This window comes from Cupressus sempervirens, chromosome 2 (genome assembly GCF_028749045.1).
Source record: "Cupressus sempervirens isolate cs-2001-9-10 chromosome 2, ASM2874904v1, whole genome shotgun sequence".
In the NCBI taxonomy this organism is placed as follows: Eukaryota; Viridiplantae; Streptophyta; class Pinopsida; order Cupressales; family Cupressaceae; genus Cupressus; species Cupressus sempervirens.
This window is the reverse complement of record NC_143119.1, coordinates 444,291,741-444,303,865: the sequence shown is the minus strand read 5'-3', so window position 1 is coordinate 444,303,865 and position 12,125 is coordinate 444,291,741. Positions and strand designations below refer to the sequence as shown.

The following is a 12,125-nucleotide window of genomic DNA, read 5'->3' as shown; positions in this document are numbered from 1 at the left end:
GAGAAGCTAATAGACTTCCATTGCTGAAATAATCATATATTTGTCTCCACTCAACAAAATCCTTTGTTTCATAAAACCTAAAATCTTTGTAGACTTTTAGGTACTCAAAGTGCCTAAGCATGTGGTTCCACTTGTCCAAGGCCTCTACCTTAACCAAATAATTTTCCATTTTTTCTTTAAAAACGTGATGTTTGAGCCCCTTATTTGTTGCATGGATCTAGATTATATTGAAATCATTTACAAATCATGTGCTTATTCAAGCAACAACATGAGACTTACAATCTTATTCAAGCTCCATACGAGCAACCACACTAGAAATAACAATTGGAAGACCAAGAGAAACAACTTAGAATCCACCTTTTACAATGAGACAAATACAACCAATAGAAGACCAAGAGTCACAACTTAGAATTTCACAAAGATGTCCCTCTTGGGATTTGAACCAGGGTCTCCATAATGAGAACTCATTGCTTCAACCAACTAAGCTAAACCCCTTGGACACATGGAACTAGATTTAAGAATTGCCCATTCTACATATAGGTTTCTAACCAAATATAAAAGGTCTTGAACTACAGTATTTTCCAAGACAAAATCCCTTTAGCCATGATTTGAGACTAAGATTGAGCAAAGACAAAGCTCCATCTACATGATAGCCTAAGTTTCCAAGATACTAGATCCCTCTGTTTTTTGTTAGATCCTAATCGTGGTTCAATTTTGGTTCCAATCCTACCTAGGTCTTGCCTAAGTTCATCCCAAGTCCTTCCTTGACAATTGGATTACCTAAGGTCCTACTTTATAGTACCTTCAGGGAACCAAATAGTCTTGGTCTATAGGACCCGCAAGGTACTAGATCGTTGAGGCTATAGGACCCGCAAGGTACTAGATCGTTGAGAAACAACCCAAGTAAAACCAGAGCATGACTCATGGGAATCCAAGGCTGAAGATGCCCAAAAACAGGACCCGCATGCCACTTTTTATTTTTTAAACCTATAAAGTGATGCAGAACCCTAATTTTGACCTCTAAAAAGTAACATTGACCTTGACTCCTATAATCATGATGAAGATGAATTTGAATATTAAATATTAAATATGGCTTACGATTTGATTTCTTGTTATGTAATGAAATTCTAAGACTTTTGCAAATCATAAATATGATATATGAGATATTTTCTTTGTAATTTTATTAGCAAATTATTATGAGTATCACAATTCTAACTTATTATTATATGCTTGAAGTTACAAACCAATGATGAATGAACAATGAACATGTTATATGTATGAATCTATGATATGTATAAATATATTTATATAATTTCATAATATATCAATATGTGTACATATAAATATAGAAAATTTATTTATTTAAATATGCGGAACTGGAATCCAAGCAAAAAAAATTGTTGAACCCTTACTAGAACTAAGATTGGTAAGTAAAAAGAATATTGGAGGTTACTAACTTCATAAATGTTCATTTCATGTCCTCCAATGCCGCAATATTTAAAGCATTGCAGTTCCACTTGGAAATCGATAGTGAGCAAATCTTTCTCCCATAATCAATTATTGTCCTCTAGATTCAACAAAAAACTGTACTAATGAATCAGCTACTATCTTTTCCTCTTATGTCAATTCTTGCAATATGTTCAACTATTAAGCAAGGACACCTAAAAACTTCTCAATAAATGATTCCTATGATTCAATTATATGTTATGAATTCTATCATCCAACAGCTACAACAATATTTTTATAGAATTAATATTCTTCCATTTAAATTCTTAATTTTTATAGAGCAAATATTCATATGCGGATTCTTATGGTGTCAACTAAGCATTTATTGACGAAGATATGTTATCCCTAATTTTTCCAATCTCTCTATTTTTCAACATTTAAATTTTGTCCGTCAAGGACTACATACTTTATCCAACAACTACAGCTATATTTTTATAGGTTTGATATTCTTCCATTCAAATTCTTAATTTCTATAGTTCAAATATTCATGTCAATTATTTTGGCGTCAACTAAGCATTTTATTGACCAAGATATCTTATCCCTAATTGTTTCAATTACTTTGTTTTTCAACATTTGAATTTTGTTCGTCAAGGACTCCATCATGCTTTATAGTATGCATGCACTCGATACCCCACCAAAGTCATATACTATTGGGAATTGCAGAATGTACTATCAAATGTTTCACACTCCTTTTATATTATTGAAACTTGAACATACCAATATCTACATCTTTATTCTCTTAGAACCTTGCTCTATAAGTTTCCCTACAGATCTTTCGTAATCAATAAATACATAGCATAATGAGTGTATACAATTGCAGCTGATTCCCTTGCACTGTTTCTTACAATTGTGTTCACGTCAAAATGCTGTACTTAACAAGTTCCCTGAAAAGCTCCTTCACTCAAGCACATGAAACCTGGTCAATTGTCTACAGTGTTTAGCACTTATTCCATTTTCTATTTAGAAGCAAAATAGGAATTGAAAGGCAGCGGAAAAATATAGTGTATAGAAAATGTAGGTATGTACAACAGGTTATACTCAGAGACCAGATAATCATTTTTCTAGAAAATCAAAATCATTTTTGGTACAAAGACTGGATACAACCCATACTATTTCCCTCTTTAACTCTGAAGGATGAATACATAATAGTAAAAGAATGAAATCTACCTACTCCAAATCAATAACAACATTTAAGTATTAATCTCCAAGAGAGAGGCAAGAACACTAATGAGACAGCACCAGGATTAACAGGTCTTAAGAATTTTCTCTTACAATGGTAAAAACTTGAGCCACCATGCCAGAATGAATAAAGGGTAACAGCATTCCTCAAATACAATTGCATATAGAATACAGTCCAAAAACAACAACAGATAGAAGTAACCCTTGGATCATTCCTAGAAGTATGTACCAACCCAACCAATTCTCAGGAAAAGCTTAAAGATAATATTCAAGGAAATTTCATCTTATGAAGCATAACAACAGAGTATGATTAAAAATTCAGCCCCAGATTACTGAAATTTGGAACATAAGTGATATTTTCTGTTACCTGATACAGGCTTAGAAGCGCCTACTGTGACCCTGCTTGCATTATAAGCCATTTTACTTGTTTGGTCCTATTATAGTTTTATTCAATGCAAGTTTTTAACCCATCAAAAAAGAAATGATGCAGCGGATAACTTTATTCTTATTTAATATTATACAGTACCATAGAAACTGGAACCAAGCCTTGAAGAGTTCAAAGCTATTGACACAGGCTGAGGCTTCCTCCGACGCTCATTGTGACCAGCTAACCGCCTTCGACAGCTACGTTTCCCATCATCAAACTCTGACAGTACATGAAACCTACATGCACATTTAAGCATAAATAAGACAAAATCTTAAACATTTGGTAACGAAGTGCATATATTCCCAACTCACTACATATCATTATATTTGTAAATTGTGCGCAAATATTCAATGCTTGCATCCATAAACCATCCTCCAGCACTACTGTAAAGTATGTAGCTTTATTCAACTTATTAATGGTATGTGCTTACATACAACAACAAAATGGTTAAGCTAAAAAAGAAAAATGCTTGCTACGGAGCAATTTACTTCTTTCCTTGCCCAGAAAACTATTAATAATCTTATCTCTCACCAAATTTGGACAAGAAGAAAACAGGATAAACAAGCGGGCAGAGTTTGATGATGGTTTACGACGAGCACAGAAAATCATACCAGATGTTGTGATCACTGAATAATCAGTTGCATACAAAAGATTTCGTCAACTAACTTTATAATTTATTAGTAATTTGAATAGTTTCCACTTAACTAATATTTGGTGTAGGGCATGAAAATTAAGATATCATCCACCGCTGTGGCTTTACAAGGACGGAACTAAACTAACAGTCGTCTTCTAAGTCATATTTTTGAGACCAACATGGCATACTATTAATATAAATTCAGAAAAGAACTGAAAAGGAAATTACGCCGTGTTCCTTTCTAATCAAAACATTTATTGAGTGGCATATCAACTACAGTAGGTCCTTGTTAGGCTGTAAACAGGTATGCATTGCCAAAAGGCTAGGAAATAATAATGAGAGAATCGAAACTCTAAAGGCAGATTGACTTTCACCATTTTTTAGTCCCATAAGACTTCTAACGAGGTCAAAACAGGATTAGGAACAATACGGTGCCCCGTTTATTTGCTTCTACCAGTAAAAGGATCCAATAATTACAGTTTTTAGGGCCAAATTATGGCCGTTATTGGAGCATCATTGTATCTGAGCTTTTGATTAGATGAATCCCGAGTTGCTTGGTGTAACAAAAGAACATATGCAATTGAATCCAAAAACCATTGTAGTAAAATCAAAAGCTTATTTTCTTTTTGTTTTCACTTCAGTCGTGAATCATTTCTTCGTAGATATTACATATAAATAAGAATGTTTAGTTTGATCGGAACAAAAACTCTTAAGAATGAAAAGCACAAAAACCTGCTACACTGTTGGCAAAAGCGCTGTTTCTGGTTATTAACAATGGCCATAGAAGACTTGGAATGTGCCTGACAAACTTTGTGCCTCCTGTGATAGTCTTTCACAGAGGAGAGATCTGCATTGCAACCTTCAACTTGGCAACATGGAGACTGCATACTTTGAGAGAGGCCGCGATGTCTTTTAGTAGAAGTAGAGGAAGTGACAGGGGTTGCTAATGAAGGCGTTGCTTTGACTGGAATCCCATTGCCAACAGATGCGTCCTCGAAATAAGTCCGTTTTCCCAACTTCAATCCTATATGACTATCTCCCCCACTGCCTGAACCAGCTGCAACTGTGAAGGAGGCATTGGTTTTGTCGATTTTATCCAACTCCTTCCCTGCAAAACTCCGTTGCAACTCTTGCTGTTCTCTGTCGCAAAACCCAATACGCTCGCCATTAGCCTTCGGTTTGGAAGACTTGCCCTTATCTAGCCCAGTTGTCTTAGGATCAGGTTGGCTTCTCAGGTCAAGAAAGGCAACATTAATTTTTTCGGCATAGCCAGACTCTACAGACTCCACCTTGACTTTGCAGAGATCGGGTTCAGCTTCGGTGGAAAACTCCACTGATGCAGAGCTTTTAGAAGATGAGCCATAGGCAAGAGTCGATCCAGAGCCACAACCAAGAGAGTAGAAAGATCCATTCTGCATTGAACTGTCATCCATCTCTTGATGCCCGCTCGCAGCAACCGTGTCATTCTCCCATTGAGCCTTCTTAACCATGTCTGCTCCTCTATTAGGAAATAGCATCATATTATCCCAATCCCAGTGGGACGAGGAAACTTTCATGTCCCAGTCCATGGATACAATATTCACTCCTCCCTCCAACCCTATCCTCAAAAATTATGATTACTATAGTCCTATTGAAGCCATAGCAGATCTCAGGTTCACCCCATGATTGCCCAACTCGGGTAATGTGCTCAATCTAATTAATTAGAACTACAAAGAGATAATATTTCCAATTCCTTCCTATCTACCGTACAAAGCAATAAAGAGCTGATGAAATAGAGTCTTCAACTCACATCTCCAGAGAAAAATAGAAAGGGAACTCCCGACCCAATGAAGGAAATCAAGGCTAATGAACAAATACAAAGCTGAAGCGTAGTGTTTGTGATGGAGGTCATCATTCGTGTACTGGAGGAATGGAAAAAGCGTCAAATATGGAAAATTGGAACAATCACACAGTTCCAACTTGAAATGTTCAGTTCAAAAACCGAGATCCCTAACCTCCGAGCATGGTACCTCTGCTGAAACAAACATTTTCAGACAGCCACCAAAAATGCATAGCTCGCTGATTACTCATACTTAAAAGAAATGTGTACTCGTATCACCAAGTGAACCACGGCCTCTTCGATGCCCCACCCCAAAATGGCATTGTGGGTTTTGTCTGTACACCTTGTTTAGGCTATAAACCACCGCCTGAATCTCTAAATAAATTATCTCGGCCAAGCCCAAAAAAGGAATGACAGCATGCAAAATGTACTAGGGCATTCCTCTGCCTGCTGCACGGTACCCACATGTGTAAGATTTATTATTACTGTCAACAAACTATGTTTCACCAATCACCATGACTTCACGGCAAAAATCATAAGGAAATTTTTTTTATTTTCATTCTTCTTTGAGCCGTAAGATGATTGGAGAATTGGGTAATAATGACGTCTGGCAAATCAAGTCTTGACTGCGGAAGATCTATGGCCATTGCTGCATATCTTACTGCATTTATGCCACTTAAGGAACTGTCACTCCACCATAGGCTCGTACATGAGCATGCCCGGCGTTGTACCCAATGACCATGTCTACAGAAGGTAGCTTAGCTTTCATTTTTCCTTTTTAATGGGAAGCTAGTTCTTTCAATGCATCCACTGTGATCTTCGCCAAAATAGGCTGGGATTAATTTGGCCGCTGGAGCATGTGCTTCGCCTCTGCCACGCCAGAGGCTGACTGAGACTGTCTTCCTTCATTTGTCCTACTGCCTATGGAATAAATGTGCAAAGGATATCTTGATAGGAAATTTAGAATAATATGTTTTATAATTATTACGCCGAAGGCGTTCCTATACTGAAGTTCTCGAACTTCAGAATTGCATCTACGGTCTGCATTTAGCAATGGGCAGTGCAAGACGATGGGAATGTCTTTGACCGTCCGATCATTGGTCACCACAAAAGATAGGACACGAGTCATAGAATACTATTTTGTTTGGACTTTAGCCACATCAGACTATTTCTTTGGGTATATGGGTTTTTATGAGCGGTTTCTCAGTTTCTGACATTTGCCATATCCTTTGAATGATTTCTGCCACGTCTTCTTTTTTTTAAATTGTATCTCCATTTCAATATGGCAGCTAAATGGAACGAAGATTTACCTAGCTGAAATAAGTTAGGAATGAACTTTGATGTATGATTTAACCTTTCCAAAGCAATGAGCTTTATGATTATTCCTTATCAAAAATATTTTTGACTTGGTAAAAAATATTAAGATATCATTTTTCCATATCAATTAGGTTATCTATTTTTTATTATATTAATTTAGTCTCTCGTTAATTTTATTTAAATTTTATTTTTATTATGATATGATTGTTATATTAATTATTAAATATAATATATATTCTATGTCATATTTAATACAATAGTAATTTCATTATATTCAATAAAATAATTATATTTAATATTATATATTACATTTAATTTATTAAATATAAATATAATATAATATAATCAATATACACTATTTATTTAATATAATAAATATTAAAGTTATAATATAAAATTGTTATAGATGTTAAATGTAAATCTTATTAATTATTTTTAAACTTATAATTATAATTTAATTTATTTAAGAATTTAATTATTTTTGTGATTTTGTTAGTTTTTAAGTTATCTTTCAATTATTATTATTATTATTATTATTCTAGTGTTCACATGACAGTTTGTCTCATGGTTAGAGTTTGGTTTTGATTAGGATTACAATTTAGGGTTAGGAGTAGAAGTAGGATTACAGTTAGGATCTTGGTTGGGGTTGAAGTTTGAATCATTGCTTTATTATTATTATGGTTAGGATTAGGGTTTAAAGGATTATGCTTATGGTTAGATTTAAGGTTTATATCATGGTTATGATTAGGACTTTGATTAGGATTAATATTTAGGGTTACGATTGGGTAAGAGTTTACGTTAATGCAATTGTTAGGATTAGGATTGGGCCTAGAATTTGGGTTATGACATTGTTCAAAATTATGTTTATGTTTAGATTTATATCATGGTTGTAATTATGGTTAGGGTTTTGATTAGGATTGTTATTTGCGGTTAACATTAGGATAAGAGCTTAGGTTTACAATAATAATTATGTTTATGGTTAGATTTATATCATGGTTTTAATTATGGTTAGGGTTTTGATTAGGATTGTTAGTTGCGGTTAACATTTGGATAAGAGTTTAGATTTACACATTACTTAATTTTTTAGGATTGGATTTATAGCTTAGCTTATGATTTTGTTTAAGATTATTGTTTAATGTTTGGATTAATATTACTATTGAGATTATGGTAGTGTACAGGTTTAAATTATAGTTAGGCTAAGGGATTACATCATGGATAGTATTATGGTTGCAACTAGGAATTTTTCTTAGAGTTAGGGTTAATCATAGGATTAAGGTTAGATATAGAAACATGATTACTCTTATGGTCAAAGCTACCATTAGGATAGGGGTTTAGGCTTATGTCATGATTAAGGTTGGGGTTATGTTTGCAATTCAAGTTATGATCTTACTTTAGATTACAATTATGTTTAGGATTGTGATTTAATATTTGTGATAAAGGTTTAAGGTTAATTTTTTCTGGTAATGAGGCATGATTTTATTTTGCACGAGGAATTTGACCAAATTATAGACCAAATTGATCACTTTTTTGACTTACAATATCTCTTCGGCGTACCTATTACACCCTAAGGTGTGATTGCTAGTTAATAATATTTCGTAAGGAGATGCAATTGTTCTAAATTTTTATCTTAAGGAAATGCAATTGTTTCACTTTCCTCCATACCGAAGTGTATGTGCAAAAATAATAGAGTATAAATGAAAGGATGTTGCAGAAAGAGATATATTATTATTATTTTATTTCTAAATATTAATGTTAAAATTCTCTGTTTGCAAAGTATGTTATGCTGGTTGTTTAATTTAAATAAAGGTTAAGAATTATATTTCTCATAGATAAAAATATATAATTTATTAATAGATGTATACAATTTTTGATATATAGTTTATTAATAGATGTAATAAATGGATACAATTTTTGTATTACATGTTTCTTTGAATATTTATAGTTCTGTGAATTCAACCATAATTTTAGTTGAACTTGACCTTTATTGTCTCTCTTTTTATTGGTATGTTTTAATATGTATAGAATAAAATGTATTATTCAATTGAAACCTTAGATTTGTTAAAAATAATTTTGTTGTAAATTATGTAATGTAAATAATAATAATAATAATTTATCTTAATGTAATTAAAAAGGGGAAAATATATATTGAATAAAGAGTGCAAGTATTGTTAGATGTTATTAATGATTAGGAGGTATTCACATATATATCATAAAGGTTTCAATAAAATAATCACGAATAAAAAGGCAACATTTACCTTTTTGAAATGTTTACTGCTTCGCTTCATTTTTAGCTAGGTCTAATATTAATATATTTATTTTTCATAATTTACTTTCACATCCATAAAAGTGAAAAGAGGACCCTCCATTACTTATAGGTGTTTTGATGGGAAATTAGCTCTTGTGGTTAGAATAGATCAATTTTGAATCATGACATGTATGTGGGTATATAAGTAGCCTATCTCTCCTCATTCTGGTATCCAAGATTCATTATTCATCCATTATCAAGATTCATGATCAAGCAATCAACATCCAAGCATTTTTTAAGTATTCAAGCCTTCAAAACATCATTATTCTCTATCATTAAACTTTGTGAAAAACTACAACACTTATTGTGTAAAATTTTGTCTTTCACGATTTCCTTTGAAGCTTTGTGTGAAGTCAAGGGTTGTTCCCTTAATACTTGTGATTACATCAAAAGAAGCATTATATTGTCAAGATATAAGGTAACTTAAAATTCAGATCTAAGTTTTATTTTATAAACAATCTTTTCTTTATGCAGATTCATATCATTTTAAAGGTCAATTCCTAAACAAAGCTTTGACCAAGGTAAACCCCTTTTCGCAACCTATTTTCCTATTTTTCTATGTGTAAGAATAGGTGCAGCATATGTTAGAGTTATTCTAGAAAGTTGGGTATCTACGAGGTGTAATGCCTCACGAGGAAACCCAAAAGGACAAAGCTAAAAGTATTATATTTGGTGGATAAATTTTTGGAAAAACCTTTTTCTTGCTATGTTTAATTAATCATGTGTTTTGCCTCTTAAACACAAATGTTGATCTTGTCTCGAGCAAGATTCTTGTGCACCAAAGTCAACATGAGGTTCATTCTCCACCGTAGATTTTGCCTCTTAATCTCCATTGTCCATTTTATTTATAAGGACGCTCTCTCCCCACTCTTTCACACCTTAGACATGCATGCTAAAGTTATGATATAGGTTTCATTCTAGAGCACTTAGAGCACTCATCACACTCTTGGCATTATTTCATTGTTGAAGTACTTTACATTCATTATAGCTTGGTTCTTGCATCATAGCTTAGTCTTTACTTTCATTGTACTTATATTAGACTTTTTTTTTCCTTGTATTGCAGCTTTCATCTTAGTTTAGTTTTGCATCTCATTTAGTTTATTTGCATTATCATTTTAGAATATTTCATTCTATGGTGCACATTGCAAGGGTCTACCTTATTGGGTTCATTTGAGAGCCATCACTATCATTGCTTACTTGATTCTTGTACATCATAGATAGGAAGCTATAAGCCACCTCTTAAGACTCCCTTCTTCATGGATTCTCTCAAGTATAAGGTTTATAGAAGTGTGCAACATTTTTAGCATACAATTTTGGTGCCTACTATGGGGCAAAACCGTAGGGTTTAGTTCCATTTTTTCATCTTTGATATCATATGTTTTTCACTCATATTTTTTATTGCAAGAATATCATATGACACTTTCCAATATTGACGTGTGATATTTCACATAACTTGCAAGTGATCCTACTAGTTTCTACACTATCTTTTGGGTTTGTTGTGAAATATCACATGTCTTCAATCAAAATATTGTTATGGTTCATTGCACCATGTCATCTGGGCTTAGAATATTGCATGTCTTCTAGAGGTATATTGTATGATGCTCTATCAACCTGTGAAGTGTTGCCTACGATTTCCTAATTGTACAATCTGAGTCTTTAGGATTAGTTAGCTTGCATTTTGGTTTTCCATCTATCCTAACATCTCTTAACAAGTGATTTTGTAAGGTTTTGATTTCATTTGCACATATTTGATGCCCTAACTTATGGTTTTGTAGGATTGTTTTCTTGAAGGAGATTGCACATAAAAGGGCTACATATTTGATGCCCTATCTCTTCTATGAAAACACATTTGTAGTCCAAAGAAAGATCGTACAACCCTTTAGTATATAGTCTTACTTCTTGGGAATTAAATATAGTAAGAAGCATCTTGCTAAACTTCTATTGTCTAGGTTCTCTGTAAAGTTTTGCCTGGTTGTTGAACCCAGTTTTTTGTCTTAGAAACACATTTTTGGCTAATTAGGGTGCTTGTATTTGGCTATTCCTAACTCCCTTGTCTAAGATCTGTAGGATTGAATGTATTTCTAGCTCAAAAATATCGCTTAGATATATTGGTTATGATCTTCGTTGGTAGAATTGCTCACATGTCCAAATCTTTTTATCTCTTTGGTTTAGTTTATCTCTTGTCTTGGCTCAGCTTTGTTTGACCCACAAGTGTCTTACATAGGGCATTCTAACCTGTGGCTTGGGCACCTTTTGGCAAGTCTATCTTTGCTAATAGCTCTCTTTCTCTCTCTCTTTTACTTTTTGGAAAAGTGACAATTTTACTTATCTAGTTTGGACACCAAGTATTTTGAGTTATCCTATTAGTTTTTTGCCTTCTCTCTCATGTTGATAACAACTAGGTATCAAGTTAGCCAAGGAAAATAGCCTTAAATTAGCTTTGATGAGTTTCTTTTTACCCATTAATGTCATTTAGGCAAAGAACCCCATATTATATTTGATGTGTCCCATAAGGAAAATTCAAAAGCTTGGTTTGATCCTTACAACTATCTTAGTAGCAACTTTGAAGCACCTATCACATCCCCTAGATCAAAAACTAGTCTCTCCTATACCATGTCTAGGGAGGAAAGAGACAAATGTATTCATGACCTTTTTATGCAAAATGAAAGATGTGGAAAAATGAACTTAGACAACAAAATTTTTATAGAAGAGATAGCATGACATATGGTTGATTTAATCAATGCATATGTGTTTGGAAATGATGGACACTTCAATGCAAATCTATTTGGCAATAATGAAAAATTCACTTCAAATGCATTTGGGAACAATAGAAATAGATTGCCCCTGAATACTCCTCCTAGGTCACCTCACTATGACATATATGAATCTCCCTCTAGGAATTCTAGACATAACTCTTGACATGATTCACATGTGTCTC

At 33.5% G+C, this 12,125-nt stretch overlaps 1 protein-coding gene across 1 annotated transcript in view; it reads right to left on the bottom strand.

The window, feature by feature from the left end:
- The window catches only part of LOC149572979 (uncharacterized), a 51,705-nt gene extending 45,210 nt beyond the window's left edge, over nucleotides 1–6,495 (bottom strand). The window contains exons 1-2 of the mRNA XM_089814112.1: nucleotides 4,479–6,495; nucleotides 3,212–3,348 (exon numbers count right to left, since the gene is read on the bottom strand). Coding sequence (XP_089670238.1) covers nucleotides 3,212–3,348; nucleotides 4,479–5,314 — 973 coding nt within the window. The 5' untranslated portion in view covers nucleotides 5,315–6,495. The remainder of the gene's footprint in view (nucleotides 1–3,211; nucleotides 3,349–4,478) is intronic.
- Between the last annotated feature and the right edge of the window lie 5,630 nt (nucleotides 6,496–12,125).